The sequence below is a fragment of the Phyllostomus hastatus genome, unplaced genomic scaffold (assembly GCF_019186645.2).
Source record: "Phyllostomus hastatus isolate PE091 unplaced genomic scaffold, TTU_PhHast_1.1 phas_contig_113, whole genome shotgun sequence".
Lineage (NCBI taxonomy): Eukaryota > Metazoa > Chordata > Mammalia > Chiroptera > Phyllostomidae > Phyllostomus > Phyllostomus hastatus.
Window position 1 is genome coordinate 9,628,462 of NW_025333530.1, and position 17,363 is coordinate 9,645,824.

Here is a 17,363-nt window from a genome sequence, read left to right on the forward strand (position 1 = left end):
CATACTGCATCTCTTGACATACAAAGGACATTAAGGCAATACTCATTAATTATTTGGTCTGGAAGAGTGTACTCATGATGGACTATGCTTTCCCAATCAAAAAACACAGTTAGCACAGTTTTCATCTTGCTGGGACTTTGTTGTCCTTCTTCAGGTGTGGTGATTTCCATTGGGACAACAGGGCCTTTGTTTCCAGATCATAGCCATAGACACACTATTCATCCCCAGGTATGACCATCTTGAGGAAATTCTGGTTCATTGGTAGCAGTTTGAATCAAGTCATTAGCAACAGCAGCACGATGTTCTTCCTGCTCTAGTAGCAGAAACTGTGGAACAAATTTTGCCATGATATGTTTCATGCCAAGATTCTGTGTCAAAATCTTGGACACAGTAGTTTTTGGAATACCCAGATCAGCTTCTAGTTCTCATGCTGTCAGTCACTGGTCTTTATTGATTGCAGCCCATACACGTTCAGCATTCTTAGATATTCTGCTTGTTGCAGGACTTCCAGAATGTGGATCACTTCCAACAGATCTCAACCATATTTGAAGCATTTGTGCCACCCTTTTATTTGTGCTGCACTCATTGCATTGTCTTCAAAAGCCTTCTGAATCATCTGAATAGTTTCTGCAGAGGAATATTCAAGCTTAATGCAAAATTTGATGCAGATTAGTTGATCTACTCGCTCAGTCATTTTGAATGTGATGGCCACACAGTACACATGCTCATTCAACAGTGATTACCACCCCCACTCACTGGTACAGTGAAGTTGTCATTGTTCACACATGCACATTCCAGTCCACTCTCCTAGGCTGCCAGGTCACATTGATGTCACACAAACCATTCTAATTATATTAACAATGGCTAGACTTTTTCCAGACAGACTTTGTCATATACCCAATGGTGGTATATCAAGACCAGCAGCCCGTAAACTTAGAATAGGAAATTAGCTCATCTTTATGCAGGCCTCCTAATGAAGTTTTCCATTTTTTAAAAATTATTTTTTTATTCTCACTGAGGACATTTTTCATTGCTTTTAGAGAGAGAGGAAATGGGAGGGGGAGACGGAGAGAAAAAGAGAGAAATATTGATATGAGAAACATCAACCAGCTGCCTCCTTATGCACCCCAGCTGGAGACTGAAACCACAACCTTTTGATTTACAGGACAGCGCTCCAACTTACTGAGCCACACCAGTCAGACTGAAGTTTTCCATTTTTAATTACAGAGTGTCCTGAGACTAAAAGTCAAGCTGTGAAAAACCAATTACTATTAGCAACTCATTAACTATATATGCCAAGATTTCTTAGTGCTATGCAACTAAAACCAAAATCTGGAAATAAACTGGGTCCTGAAGCTGATATAACTCTATAATTTGTTGCACAACACCTGACTTCAACTTCTTCATCTCAACAAAATGATATCATCATTCATATTGATTTTATATCACATAGGTGTCACCAATTTGAAATTATAAGATAAATCCATACTAATAAAATGTTGCTTTTATCTCTTACACTAAAAGCTTCCAAGTAAAGATTTTATCTTTAAAAGGGGTTTGAAACAGTACACTCAGGTTATGGTGGTATGCCAGTCCCCTGCAGAGCCCACCTGCATACCTCTCCAGAATAATCTCACAATTATACTCCTATGCTCTCATTAAATATGCCTGTGACTCTCTCCTGCTGTAATGCTTTCAGTGGCTACTCCCTACTTCCCATAAGACAAAGTGAGGACCTTGGCTTGGTCCTATATATTCACTGGTATCAGACCCTGTTCAGGTCCACAATCATGGAACTACATACTTGCATAAAATGATTTGCTATGTCCCAGGAAATGTCAGGTATTTCATGCTACTCCCTTGGCCCAAAATGCCATTGCTGTTTGTCCTCTCCCCTGCCCCAAATCAGTTCTGACATTTATCAGTCAATGACTGGCCCAACTCAAGCAGAATCTCCTTAACAAGCCCCATGCCTTATTCCTGCCCCTATACTGAAATGTTTGGTGTATGTCTGTGTGATAATGAGATATCTGTCTTTATATAAGGCATACAACAGGTGTTCAATTATGTAGAAGGAAAGGAGAGTGGGGAGGGGAGAGGGAAGAAGGAAAGGGCAGAGGTAGGAGGGGAAGGGAGAAGGCAGGGAAGAAGGAATAGTAAGAGGCCAGCAGGACAGATCTGAGAGGGCTGGGTCCTCCATGGTGACTGGTCTGACAAGGCGGGCACGAAACTAAATGCAGCCTCTCTTGCCATGCCTGCCCACCTCCTAGGAGCATGGGAAAAGCCCTTCCACAATAAGCTATGTTATAGACTGCCTGTGTGACTATTCAGTTCCTTGCTCTTTTGAGATAATTATACCTTTGTTCCAATTTCAGTTTCCTGATGATAAAATGTATGAGGCAGTATCACTTCTGTTATACAGATAAAGAAACTGAGACCCAGAGACATAAAGTGACGGGCTGGATTAGAACCCAGGATTCTCAGGGACCCTGATCTGACCCCTCTGAGGGCTTCAGCTGACTTACCTTTTTATGTCCGTGTGTACAGGTATTGGAGCGCATACTCTTTGGCAGAGCACTGTGTGGGGTGGGACATTAGTCTTTTCTATTAAATCACCATTCAACTTAACCAGGGCTAGCCATATAGTGAATTAGAGGCAGCCTTTGTCTCAGACTTTTTATTCCTGCACAAATAGGTTGGGATGGAAACCACAATTCTGAGGTTATGATCAAAATATCATTTGCCTCCATTGGTTTTCTTTAAAAAAAATGATAGTAGATGGGAAATGTCTACATTTACCACATCAATTCCTTCTTGGCAACAAGCATCTATCTGTAAATGTTTGCAAAGTAATTATAGAAAACTCTTTCAAAAGCTTCCCTATTTTGGCTCTTTGGTCAAATAATAACACAGCTAGTTTTTAGTGTCTGTCTCCAACTAGATCATGAGCAACTTGAACGCAGTGCAATTGTACTCAGTTCTGGGTACACCAGTCTTAGATAGGGCATGGCACCAAGGGGACACTGAGTGAACAGGGTCTGACTGGATCAACATGACAACTGGCAGATTTACCAACACAAGTTAGAAACAACAACCTTTCCAGTTGCCTAGCTCTATACAATCTCCAAAGCCTTCTCATTATTTTATTTTTACTTCAACTTCCCATCTACTCTGTGAGTTCATCAGAACTGATATATTATAAGTTCTATTACATACAAGAGAAAATATAAACACAGCAAACTCCAGCGACAGCTGGGCTCGTTAATAGTGATGGAGGCCAAGCTGGAACACAGGCTTCAGGCTCCCAGCCCAGCACTTTTCTGTCGTCCCCACCCGGCCTCTCCTAAATGCCTCCCACAAATACCTGAGTGACAGGCTCTATCAGAACACCCTGTGCTTGCTCTTGTATTATTCTACTGTTTTATTAGCACACTCTACAGTAATTTAGTTTTATATTAGTCTGCTAGGGCTGTCGTAACAGAATACCACAGGCTGGGTGGCTTAAACAACGAAATCTATTTTTTACAGTTCTGGAGAGTGGTAGTTCAAGATCAGGGTGCTACCTGTGTTGTTTCATGTGGACTCTCCTCCTGGCTTGCAGATGACCATCTTCCTGCTTTGTCCTCACATGGCTTCTCCTCTGTGTACATGAGGAGAGAGCTCTGATGTCTCTTCCTCTTCTAATAAGGACACCAGTCCTATGGGATCAGGCCCCCACTGTTATGACTTCATTTAACCTTAATTCCCTTCCTAAAAGCCCTACCTCCACATAGAGTCACACTGGGAATTAGGGCTTCGATACATGCATGGCGGGGGCACATAATTCAGCCATAACAAGTTGAACCCAGACCTCTCCAAAATGCATATGGACTCACATTCCAGAGCCTCTCTCTCAGCCTTCCCTTGATCCAATGCTTTCATTTTTCTAATTAGCTTTGACTCACCTTAGCTTTTATTGAACTCTGTTCTGTGAGATTGCTCTGGTCTATTGGCACATTAGAGTCCTTCCTCTGTGTTTATTTCAGTTAATTTCTGAGAGCCCATATGAATGGGAATCATAATGAATCATTCTGGGTATTTTTCCACCAAGCATGAGCGCAGAGAGTACCACAGGGGCTGAGCTGATGTGGATGTGGAGCTCTCTGAAATGCAGCTGAGGGTGCTTTACAGGGCGTTGGAGGAGTGGGGTACACTGAAGAGAGTGTCTACTTCTGTCGTCTTACCTCAGTCTGACTGGATGGGCGGGAGTAGATTTCAATTCCTGTGAAGACCAGACGAGAGGAGTCTTCCTGCCCTCTTTAGAGGGCCCTGTCCCGCAGGGCCAAGGTCAGGATGAGGCAGGAGCCAGCCTGCCCTTGTGTGATCCTGACAGTGACACCTCGCGTGCCTCGCCCCAGTCCCGCTCTGCTGTCCTGGCCCCTTTTTACCAGACTCACTGAGCAGAGGGACTGTGTCCACCCACAGCCTATGTGCTCCCACTAGACCCTGGAATTCAAGTGGCCCTGAGGCTGAATAACATCTGCCCCAGGCTCTGTGTAGGAGGGGATGGAGCCCCAATCTGGCTCTCCCATCCCACTGTGCTTTGGGACAGATGCCAAGGATTCAAGTCTAAATTTGTGTCTGCACTTCCACATCCTTAAGAGGAAGTGTTTGTCATGGCAAGAAGACAAGATGTTTTCAACAGTTTGCTAGTTGGATGTGTTACTTTTAACTATTTAGACATGTGGTATGTTGCTTCCACCCACACTGCTGTCCCAACCCCCACAATGTTACAGAGGACCTGGGGAAGCATTACTACAGGCCTGTATTTCTCATATGTGACTAGCATGATTAATTATTTCTAGTAATTTATGATCATGCCCGCCGGGAAAAGTATTGAGCCAGTGTGTGAGTGTGTATGTGTGTGTGTGTGTGTGTGTGTGTGTGTAGAGTAGCAGCTACAGAAGATGAAATTTTCAATGAGAAAGAAGTATAGTACTCTGTGTGAGAATTTCCCTGACACTCCCCTAGAGGGGCAGCTAAAGAGGGTGAGGGCCCTGTATTGGAAACTGAACTGAATCTTGACCAAATCTGCTCCTTCAGAGTTAGGGAAGATATTCTGCAGAGGCTTACCCCAGACTCCTTACATTTGTCCTCTTCCCTCGGGCCTTTCAAGTTTCCCACAGAACATATACACGTGTGCACACAAACACACAGACATGCACACAGAACATACACAGACCCCCACACAAATACAAATACACATGTAAGCACAGAGACACATGCACAGGTATGTGCAGACACACAAGCTCAGACACAGACACCCATACACATGGATCATATTGCTTCCTGGGGCCAACCCAGTCCCTCTTCAGGGTTAGGGTTTCCTCTCTTCTGCTGCTTCCTGCCACCATTGGGACTTACTATACAAGGAGTGGCCTATTTTTTGTGGCCCCAGGAACAGCACAACATCAGCACAAAATGGCTTGTATAGCTTTGGGCATGCATGCAAAGTTAACACTGGACCCTATTCAAGGTCACTTTCAGCTGAAAGGTTCCAAGTCCTAGTGCCAGCCCAGGCTAGGCCACGATAAAAGTCATTTCTCATTGTTCCCACTACCAGGACCATGAGTGACCGATGAGCCCAGCCTGAGGCCCTCTCTTTTGAAAGACTCATTGGCATCATACCCTGACAGGCCTACCACATATCCCTGAGAATAGAGATTCTTGGGCCCAAGCTGCCTGCTAATGGCATATGCAGAGAGAAGATGGAAGAATGGAGGGGAGACACTGATCCCTGTGGTTGGAGAGCTGGCCTAAATATACCCTCCCAGCCTCACCTTCAGCCCCACCCTAGGGTCCTTGCAGAAAGACTGTCAAGGCTCTGCCTTCCTCCCTGAGTCCCAGCATCGCCTCTACCTGCTCTTCCCCTCCTGCCGGATCTGCTGTACAAACACAGAGCTACTGCAAGTGATGGGAACAGTAAATCTTCCTCATGCCTTTATTCACACTTTCACCTCCACAGACAGCAGATAAACAAGCCCCACAAAATCCTGGTGGGTTCTGGAAGTCTGCCTGTCTTTTCTGTGCTCCTCTCTGATCCCCTCCAAGGCAGAGGCCCAGAGAAGAGACCCGCCCAGCTTCTCCTCCTCCTGAGTGGGCTCAGGCTCTGGGTGCCATAAATCAGTGAGACATGGGGAACTGAGAAACCAATATTCAGGGAGCAGCACTACATCTGCCTTACCCTCCTAGCAGCCTCCCCCAAGTTGCAGGACAGCTTCTGGGCTGGGAAGGCTAAAGCAGCTTGTTCAAAATGTTAGACAAGGTCAGATGTACCTTCCCTGGCTACCATGTGAGGAGCCACTGTGGAAAAGGAGGGATTTTCACTCTGTTGGCCTCGGGGCCAAGGCAGCTCTGCTGAGGTCGCAGCATCCGCAGAACCACCCCAATCTCGGGAACACCCAGGAACCTTCTCTTCCTCCAACTGGCCACCAGGAAAGCTTCTGAATAAGCCCAGACTGAAGGAAGACTGGGGAGGGTCAATGGCCACTGGTTTTTGCGGGGCTCCTTTTACACAGAAGAGAGGCAATGGACTTAGTGTGACACACTGTCCCAGGACACAGGATCTTCTATGTCAAAACCAGGGCAGTCCTGGGCAAACAGGAGGCAGAGCCACCTAAGGGTCCATGGGAAAGGATCCTCCTTCCCTGAGCCTGCCACATGGCTCCGGACAAGCTGCCTGTTAATGGTTCTGCTAGACGACACTTTGCTCACTATTGTGTCTCATGTATGGGGAAGGGCTAGAGAGCAGAGGGGTTGTGTGGCCAGTTTAGGGACTGTCCAGGGAGAGTAGTCAAAGGGAAAGCACATGGTCTTCACAGAGGAAGTAGGGAGGAAATTCCCTCACTGGTTTTAGGAGGCTGAGGCCCACGAAGCCCCACACAGAGCCTGGGTGTTGGGAAGGAGCTAGGGAGCACAGTGCCAGGTCAACAGTTTGCCTTGTCCTTCAACCCTTTGCCAAGGCACACACACTGGGCAGAGGGACACAGGGAAAATAACTTTAAAATCTTTTCCCTGGAGCTCTTCCTCCCAGGGACCCCGAGGGCAGGCCTGGAGGGAGAGCAGCTGTGAGTACTGTCCTGGTGGAGGCCTGAGCCAGCCACTGAACAAGCTGCTTCCTCCAGGTGCATCCCAGGGAAGAGGCCCCTCCACGGGGGTCCCAACAGGATGTTGGGGTAATGTCTGTACACAGATAACGTCTCCAAAGGCAACAGAGGTTTGAGTTAAACTGTCCCGACAAGACAGATCCCATGAAGATCACCGCCCACATACTCCTTATTTTAGACAGTTCGGAGACCAAACTCCAGGGGGGCTGAGTCACTGCTCACGTCAGCGCATTCACACGTGGTTTGAGCCCCAGATGGGACTCCACTGTTATACACCCCAGCCAGAGGGTCCTTGGAAGGGAAGGAGCTCAGAAGCCCAGCCCAGTCCTGTGAAAGACCTGCCCTTCCAGAGGCTGCCTCCCACCCTCTGGGACCAGGACTCCTCTCTCCATCCTATGTGAGTATCAATCGGCTTGGTCCCTCCAGCACCAACTCCAGCTGAAACTGTCCAGCAGGTCCCCCTGGATTGTTCTGCCCTGGGGCCTCCAGGCGCTGGAAATGTGGGCACTGGTGCCTGCCTGCTCTGCCTCTGCCTCTGCCTCTGCCAGATTTGGAATGTGTAAGAAAGCCTAGCCTCACCCTCAGGAGTAGGAGGCTATTTCCCACCTATGCACCAGAAACCTTCCTAGAGGTGGCAAACTTAAGATGCAGTTTACAGAGACTTTATGGGTTCCAACAGTTTATCAGGAAGAAATGGCCCAAGGGTTAGGCAAATGCAGACGCATTCTGGTGTGTCTGAGTAGTGAAGTGGGATGGGACCCCAGCCCAGGATGCTGAGGGAGGCTGAAGAGTGGAGAGGTGCAGGTGGTGTCTCTTTGAGTAGTCAGAAGGCCCCCAGTGTAGGGCCAGGAGAGGGCAGAAGAGAGGGAGAGAACAAACAATGGAGAGACTCAGGAAAACCGCCACCTGGTAGCTACTGTACCAGCTTTTAGCATTTACAGCATTTCCAGTTTTGTCCTGCTGTGGATGAGCCCAGCACTTCAAAAATAAAGTGCAGAAAAGAGCCCGAGAAACATTCTAGAGGAATAGCAGGGCCGCCCACCTGTTCGCAGCAGCCCCTCTAGGAAATACAAGACTATAGGAAGGGCTAATGGAGAGAGAGCCCGCACCGCACTGCATCCTTCAGATCCACAGGCATGGAGGAGTAGAAGAGAGAAGGCTCCACCCTGTGCAGGGCAGCCAGAACCCAGCTTCCTGGACAGTCTCAAGAGGCTTGTTGCAGAACAACAAGGAGGGGCCTGGGACGATATACTGTTACCCAAAAGGAACCCCCCTGGTTTGTTATGTCCGCTGCCATAGGAAAGATGTCTCTTGATGCCAGAGATTCTTAAAAAGGAAAGGAAATGTTTATTTAATGCTATACAAACTTAAAGTAGTGACCTAATGTCTTCATCAAAATCCCAAAGTCCCCTGGCTGGCGTAGCTCAGTGGATTGAGCGCGGGCTGGGAACCAAAGTGTCCCAGGTTCGATTTCCAGCCAGGGTACATTCCTGGGTTGCAGGCCATAACCCCCAGCAACCACACATTGATGTTTCTCTCTCTCTCTCTCTCTCTCTCTCTCCCTCCCTTCCCTCTCTAAAAATAAATAAATAAAATATTTTTTAAAAAAATCACAAAGTCCCTTAAAACACCCACAAACATACACAGTGCTTCCTTCCCCCTTGCCCAGTCTGGGGTACCATATCTCAGGAAAAGAAATAGGAGTCTGTGGCTCAGGCAGCCCCCAGTTCTTCTCAGTAATCCATCTCAGCTGGTAGGCCTCCCTCGGTTCCCGGCACCATCAGCTGTGTCGCCGGGATCTCTGCTAAAGCCAAGTAGTGGTTCCCTCTTCTAAAGCTGCAGGGTTCCCCACTCTGGCAAAACTGCGAGGTTCTCTCTCCACTGCCCCAGCCGAGTGGTCCTTTTCCACACAAGAGCCGAGGGAGTACCCACTCTGGCAAAGCCGAGTGGTTCTCTCTCCCAGGGCCACGAGAGTCCCCACTCAGCCAAAACCACATGGCTCTTCCCCCAATGGCTGCTGAGTCTTGGTTTAAATCCCCGCACCAACCTTCCTCTGCAACCCCACTTCCAACTCCTCCCACAATCAGCTACACTTGTCAACAGTCTCATATCCTTCCAGCTTTACTGGGCTGCCATCGTGAGTCTGGGCAGGCCTGGCCCCATGTCATGGAGCCAATCATCTCCAAGCTCTCATGCAGGCACTGTAACCCAGGGGACCTCCCTCCCAGTTACATCTTGGGGGGAAGTTACTTCCATTCCCCTGGCTCAGAGCATGGCCACAGCTATTTAACATATCTATGCAACCAGTTAAAAGTTATAGATATGTGAAATGACCACATCAGAGATTAGCTGCAAAGCTGTTGCTATGCAAAACAGCTCTCATTGTCCCTGCTCCATTTGTCCCTTCCTCCAACTCACACCTGAAGGGGAAGGGGTGAGGACATCTTAATATTTCCCAGATGCCCTGAGTTTTGGACCCCATTCCAAACCCCTATTTGGGGTCCCCCCTCTTGGCTGCACCGTTACAGGCTCACAAGCTCTGCCCAGGCAGGTGAGATACTGAATCCTCTGGGAGGCAAGTACAGGTTTCCTGCACACAGAAGTGCCCTGACTTATTCAACAATGGGCCCTTCGAGTTCCCTTAGCAATTACTGCCTCACCTCGCAGCTTCCTGACTGGCTAACCACTAATAATTTATTGCAAATAAGTTTCTTTGCTTCAATAACACAGTTGGTTTCTCTACCTCTGAATTCCCTGCAGAGCTCAACATAGCTGGGCACCCAGCTGGTCCTCATTAAAATCCTTTTGGACCTAAATATCCCCACCTTTTTCTGCCTTCAACTCCATCCCTGCATTCTAGCAGCCAGCCCAGGAATGTACTCACTTATCCTCACTTTCCTAAGGGCTAGATAGGTTGGTGCCAACAAAGAAAAAGCAAGTCAGAGCCTCTGAGTCTGTAGATCTGACTGGCCCCTGGCTAGAGATCCTATATGGTAAACAAGGAATTGCTATTAGCTAAATCCCTAATTAGGGTTCTCTTTATCACACTCCTGTGAAAGATGCTCATTTGTAACGTTGAAGTCAGACCATGAATCTCATGGAGAACTGGAAATCTGTAAGAACTTTACCTATGGGTCTCTGAGAGGAGCCACTAGCCTCTTAGGTTTTGGTTACCTCACCTATAAAAAGTATTACACTAGGCAGGTGACTAAGCCAGGTGATAAAGTTCCTTCCAATTCCATACTTCTGTCAATATTGGACCCTCTCATTCATCCATGTGCAAAACAGTGATATAAAAAGACCTAGCTAGGGTTCACATTCGGACTCTGGCACTTACTGGCTGGCTGGTCTTGGAAAGTCACTTAATCTTTCTGAACTAATTTTCTTGCCTGTAAAACAAGCACAATTATATCTTCACCATATAGATGTGAGATTTAACTGCGCTACCACATGTGAGCAGGGTTGGTAAACTGTAAAGCAGTATTCAAATGTGACTAATATTAACAGGTCATAATGACTGATAAATAAAAACCTCCCTTTAAATGAGCAAATGCTTATGGATGACATCAGAAACACAAAAAAGATCAGAGTGGATGGATCTGCTGGTGACTCCTCCCTGACCAAGAGGATCAGCGCCCTGAACTGCTTTTTGAGGTGGGCACTTCCAGAGTAGGGGGTCAGTGATGATCTCAGAGTGAGGCTGGAGGCATGGCCTCTGTGAACACAGGGTCAGGCTGTTTGTCAGTGGCCAGGGCCTCTGCTATGCTGCTTCTGCAGTTTGACAGCAGACTCCCAGAAGCCTCTTCCCTGGGTAATAAAGTGGCAGTAAATTGAGGCCTTATTTTTTAGTGCACTTCATGCAAAGGAAGCAGATCTTCCAGGAATATATATTCATTTCTACTAACCCTTCAAAAAATGCTGATAAATTCATCAAAAGTTGTGTTATTGCTAAATGTTAATTGCATTTCCTTGGGTAGGACCAAAAAATTCATTGCAGTTTTTAGAAACAAGATGCCAATTGCACTTCACTTGCTGGAGAGGAGAGAGTTGGAGAAATGTAACCAGGAAAATGCTGAGAATAACCTCAGAAAGAAATCTCCTCAAGCCTGAAGGCTCAGTTCTGAAACAAGCACTAAGACCTAAGAGGGACAGATGGTTCTTGTGCAGAAGCCAGACCTTCCGAAGAGAGTATCCACTTGTGTTTCTCTGACTTACCGCATCTTAGCACCTAGGTGGCTGGGGCTTTTTGTTGCAAATCATGACATGCAGATTTAACATATGTAAAGAATTAAATAAGTACATGCCAGGAGTCAGTTCCAGAGCTTTAAGAAACATGTACAATATGAAAGGAAAACTGTAATTCTACCCTTTATTGTGAAAGTGCATGTGTGTAAAATAGAGAGAGAGAGAGACTGGACTGTGACCATATATTACTTTTCTTTAATAAAAGAATTCCTTGGACCAGTTCACAGGACTGTCATTTAAAACCAACACCCTATTCCAACACCAACCACAGTGCTCTTACACTGACCCAGCTCCCACCCCTATGCCAGCAGGGCCAGCCAGAGCCAGCTAAGAAGTAGGTGAGACCCACTGTGGGGAGTGGGGAGGATCCTGACTCCATGGGCTTCATCTGGGCTGGCCCTCCCTTACCCCATCTTTCCAGGAGACTCTAGAGCCACTGGCTCCTCTAGGGAGGTACTCCCCCCACCCCCACCCCACCCGAGAGCACAGAAAGAAAGCAGACCCAGAGTATCCCTGCACATCCTCCCAGAAGACGGGCTCAGGGGCTGGGAAGGGGAGAGGGCAGAGGCAGCCTCCCAGCTGTTTCCAGCATCCTCTTTTTCTCCAGCTCCTCCTCCACATCTTGGGGCTCCCCCAGGGTCCCAACCCTGCCTAGCCTCCTTATCATTGGAGCTCTCTGGTAACATAGAAAATCTAGAAACCAGGGCCCAAGGGGGAGGCCGTAGGGCCCAGAGGCTGGCTGGTGGTGGTAACTCTCATTTGCAGCAATGGGAAATCCATGACTTCTTCGCCAGGGTCTGCTGCTCCTCCTCCATCTAGTGGACCTGCCGGAGACCCCAGGAAACATGAGGCTGCTATGCAGTGAGAAGGAGAAACCAGCAGGACTAAGGGAGGGAGTTCTGAGCTGACAGAGAAAGGAACTAGATCCTCAGTGTGGCTCCACCATGCACTAGCCAGGTAACCTTCATTTTAGTAAATCACTTAACCATTCAGAACCTTCATTTCTATTTCTATCAAATGGGGCTAAAAATACTCATGTCTCTAGGTCTTTTGTAAGGTTTGAATGGGAAGGTAGATGCCTATGTCCCCCGGAATCCATAAAGTATATTATCCACCACCCACTCCATGCCCAACCTCACAGAAAGATGCTTTTCCTTATCACACCCTGCATTTATAAAGCACTGGATACAAATAACATAGTTTAACACATTATCTCCCTTGGACCTCCACCTGGACAGTGGAAGTTGAGTGGGCTGCCTAGTGTCATACAAGAATTAATTAGTTCCAATTAACCTAAATGCTGAGCTAAATTGCTAAATGCTGAGCTCTCTCTGCAGTGTAAGGAATGTGGGCCCTAATGACTGCCTTAGAAACAAGGGGTGAGTGACAGTCACAAATACGCCCATAAATAGCAGGAAGATTGCTCACTCTAACCTGGCACTGTGCAAACCTTGTTCAGGTCTTACCTCATTTAATTGCCACGATAGCATGTAAGGTCACCACAGTGGTTATTACTAGGCTACTGAGGTTTACCAAGTTAGGGACTTGCCAAAGATCACATAGTAGATGACAGATCTGGGCTACAACACAAGCTCAGGTCTAATCTTCCCCAGTCAATGCTGAAATGGATAGAAATCCAATGGATTCAACATTACATGCATCATTTCTGCTTCCTCTTACTCTGGGGAACATTCCCTAGGCCCTCCCTAGCCCCCAGCCAGGCCCAGGCCTAAGGGTCAAGGGTCACAGTTTCTGTGGACAGGTCCTTTACAAACCTCCCCTCCCCACCCTGGCCCCCACACTCACCCATGCCGTGTCATGGATCCAGTCCAAAAACTCAGCAACTTTGGCATAGACACCGGGGTGCTTGGGCTCTGCGCAGCCTTGGCCCCAGCTGACCACCCCCACAAGGCGCCATGTGCCCCTATCTGGGCAAACCAGGGGACCCCCACTGTCCCCCTGAAGGGTCCAGGCACAGAGACCAGAGAAAAAGGTAGTTAGTCCTTTCAGGAGGAGGGGCACCAGACATTCCCAGGGAGCAGACCCCCCATTCTGACCCCTCCTGCTTTCAGCATGGATCCTGTCTTGTCTCAGCCCTTGTAGAGAGGCTGTTCAGACCAGGAGCCAAGCCAGAGCAGGACCCCTGCCCGCCCCCCCGCACCTTGACCCCTTGCTGCCACACCTGGCAGGCATCAGCCCTCCCATGCAGGTAGCCGGCACATAGCATGCGGGGGGTGAGGGCTCCACTGTACATGCAAGAGCTGTTGCAGAGCTGGGCGCTAAGCAGTGGCACCACCGTGTCCTGCAGTGTGTCTGAGCTGTGGGCTGCAGGAGGCAGACATGGAGATGAAGGGACACAGAGCAAGGCCACAGAGCACAAAGCAAGGCCCAGGATAACAGAACAGCAAGAGAAGAGGTGGTTAGAGGCCTCAGAGACAGAGTCCCAAAATGGAGAGCCCAGGGTGGGAGCTGTGGACCCTGGGCAAGGAGGCAAGGGTCTGTCAGACGTGGGAGCTGGGAGTATAGAGCAGGAATAGAACTCGCTCACATATACACCCCAAATACTGAAGCCTTGGCACTCCTGGGACACAGGGAGTAAAAGCAAAGGGCCTGAGTTTAGGAGAAACTCAGGGGTTGTTCTTTCAGAAAGACCCACACAGGACATATGGGGGGCCCTTGGCCTGGCCAAGGGAGGTGCCAGAGGAAATGTGGGCTGGCACTGCCCTGTGGCCAGGGCAGGTGGAGGTGCCTCACCTGGGAAAGGATGTCATCCCCCTACCCGCACACCCCTTTTACACCCAGGGCCCTGGGAGCTGACTCACTGTGGCTGGGGTCGGTGTGGCCCCAGCCAGACACCCAGCACTTCGAGCCCCTTGGAAAATCCTGCTCCTTGGCCGGCAGGCACACAGCACCCACAGTGTCTGTGGAGAGGCATGGTCCTGGGTCCCACTCAGGCTTGGCTCCACCCCCAAGCCTGGCTGAAAGCCGGGTCTGGCAGAGCCTCTTTGCCCCCTTCTCAAACAGTCCTGGTTCTGAGTCTCCACCAGAGCTGTGGAATGCACCACCTTGAGGGTCACCACTCACACAGAGGACAACACATAAGGTGCAGTGTGCAAGGCGCCCCTAGGTTGGGCTGTGTACATGCTGCATACCCTGACCTGGGCACTGAGGAAGAATGGAAATTCTGAGCATTTGTACCTATCTTGTCCTAATGTGGACCCATCTTGGACTTTCCCCAGGGTGTTTTGTCCTTCTTGGGGCATTGTTTCCGAGAGTGTGTGATATGTCCTCCAGTGGGGCCCACATGTATTCAGACAGAACACAGACATGCTATTACATGAACACGAAGTCACTCGGAGAGAGATTAGTTCCCTTTCCATTCTGAGCCCCCTGACCGCATCAAGGAGAACTTGTGTGGTATGAGCACGCATGCATGGGTGCTCCTCTGCAGCTCTCTCAAAGCCTGTCAGTCTGTCAGAGAGGCTCAGGCCTGGCGAGAACTAGAACACTGTTTGGTTTTCCTCGGTGTGCTTTGTGGTTGTCTATTTACTGTAAGTAATATTAGTTCTCCAGTTAGGTAGTAACTTAAAGTTCCCCCCTCAAATGTGTTTAAGTCAATGTGGAAATATAAGCTGGGGACAACAGTGCAGAGTACCAATGTTGTGAGAAGCATATAGCAACAACCTTTTCTTCAGGAAACCCAAAGATACAGGTAGCAACAGTAGGGAGGAATGCTGCACATGTGTCAATGTGTGCACAGGAATGCACATAGCATGAGCATGAGTGCATGGGAGTGTGTGTTTGTAGTGTGTGTACATGGGAGTGAGTATGCAGGAGTGTGAATGTATGCATGGGAGTGAATGTGCATGAGTGTGTATGGTGTGTGTGTATGCAGGAGGGAGTGTGACTGCTTGGTATGTGAGAGTGCATATGGTGTGAGCATGTGTGCATGAGGATGAGTGTGCATGTGTACTTGTGAGCACTGTGCAAGAATGTGCGTGTGTTTCCACAAGTGTACATGCTTCCAGGGGAGCATGCGTGTACATGTGTGTGGTGAGGAACTGCCTTCTTAGGATAGATGCTATGGAGCAGCCCTGGCCCGGGCCCTGGAGGCAGGACACCAGGCTCTGGAACCATTTGCTGCTTTGGAGACGTCTGCCGCCAGGACTTGAAGAGTCACTTCCCTCACCAAATTCAGTGTGCTTCTCTGTATATACCTGCCTCATCTACCTATTAGGGTTGGTATGAGGATTGAGTGGAAGAATATTTGGAAAAATAAAAGAAATCTTATTAACTATAACATGCCACAAGGTGGCTGGGACCTGGGACCAGCCTGGGAACAGGGTGAAGCGGCTGTTGGTAGATGGAGCAATGGTAAAGCTCTGCTTGGGACCTCCTGGCAAACCCTGCCTGCAGCCCCGCTGTGAAAAGGGCCAGAACCTTTTCCCCCAAAAGAGCATGTGGAAGAGTCAGTGCAACTTCAGCTCCAGTTAATGTCGAAGTTCACCACGGTCACCAAACGAATTGAATACTTTAAGGTTTACGGTACTGGGTGGAACCTTAGAAGTGAGCTCCCCTCTCGGCTACTCCCAGTGTCTCTATCACCACAGCCCACACCTGCTCACCCAGGGCCAGCACCTGACCTGAGAAATTGAGCGGTGTCCGGAGCCGCAGGAGGGCCACATCGTAGTCATGACTCTGGGCACTGTAGAGAGGGTGGGGGATGATCTTCTCCACCACAGCCCCCTGGTGCGACCTGACGATACTGTGGCTGACCAGCCCCGTGTGGACCCTCCAGCTGGACAGGCGGGACAGCCTAAAACTGCACACAGGAGCCATGCTGAGCCCAGGGAAAGGAGGGGCAGAAGAGTGTGACATGAGTGAGGCGGTGAGTGGAGGAAGCTGACCAGAGAGGCTCTAAGTGGGAGCCCCATCACCAGGCTGCAAGCTCCCAGAGCCCATGTTTCTTGGTGTCCCCTCACAGCTGGCAAGATGCTGGGCATGCAGGAGGTGCTTAATAAATGCTCAAGTACTGACGGATAGAGAAGTGAGACACTACGGGTCATCTGCAATTACCACCTCTCGCTCCTGCATAATCCCTTTTACAACATACATCCGAGGGCTTTGTGTGATATCATAACATTAAGCCAAGTCAAAAAACCTTCATCAGCCCTGTCTCTCCGCCTACTACATGAGATCATGGGGAGTCAGTGCCCCTCTCCCAGCAGCAGTTTGCTCATTGCAACATCAGCATTACACTGTCTGCCCTGCTTACCATCAAGAGAAGAGGGCCAAAGAGCTCATCCACTCACCCTTCACTGCTCCAACTAGTCTTTATTAAGCACCTACTACATTCCAGGACTGTTCTAGGCCATGGGGACAAGGCAGTGGAAAGATCAACAAAGGGGTTCAGTGGTAACAAGACTGAGAGTCCTGCTCTCATGGAGCTTCCAGTCTACAGGGAAAGACAGACATTAAACAAACAGTCACATGACATGATTTAATGACAGTGATAAGAAACCTTAAGATGCACAGCACCATGAGTGTGACAGCATTTTAAAAACTTAAAAACTGAACAAATATAAAGAACCACTGTTTGTATCATTGCTGCTATTCATGCAGAACTGTTCTTGGCACTCAACAGAAAAAAGTTCACAAACACCATTATACAGAGAGGACATGGGGAGGCAGATGTTTTATACAGGATGGATCAGGCACCAAACAGAAAAGGAAACTGAGGCACACTCCTCTCCTCCCCAGCAGCCCCTGAGACTTGCCTGTGCATGCAGTGCGCAGCGGTCACCACCCAGCGCGGCGCCAGCACAGAGCCCCCGCACATGTGCCGGGAGCCCAGGGCCACACTGGCCTGCCAGGGCCAGCGCCCAGGAGCCACAGCCTGCCCACCGACTATCCGGGAGGCCAGGGGCCTTGCCCCACACTCTGCAAACAGAGAAGCACTGGTGAGATGGAAAG

The 17,363-nt window shown here is 48.9% G+C and overlaps 1 protein-coding gene across 1 annotated transcript in view; it reads right to left on the reverse strand.

The window, feature by feature from the left end:
• The window catches only part of TMPRSS5 (transmembrane serine protease 5), a 37,137-nt gene that overhangs the window by 14,375 nt on the left and 5,399 nt on the right, over window positions 1–17,363 (reverse strand). Inside the window, exons 8-12 of the mRNA XM_045837362.1 lie at window positions 17,168–17,330; window positions 16,034–16,212; window positions 14,213–14,311; window positions 13,573–13,715; window positions 13,197–13,349 (exon numbers count right to left, since the gene is read on the reverse strand). Coding sequence (XP_045693318.1) covers window positions 13,197–13,349; window positions 13,573–13,715; window positions 14,213–14,311; window positions 16,034–16,212; window positions 17,168–17,330 — 737 coding nt within the window. The remainder of the gene's footprint in view (window positions 1–13,196; window positions 13,350–13,572; window positions 13,716–14,212; window positions 14,312–16,033; window positions 16,213–17,167; window positions 17,331–17,363) is intronic.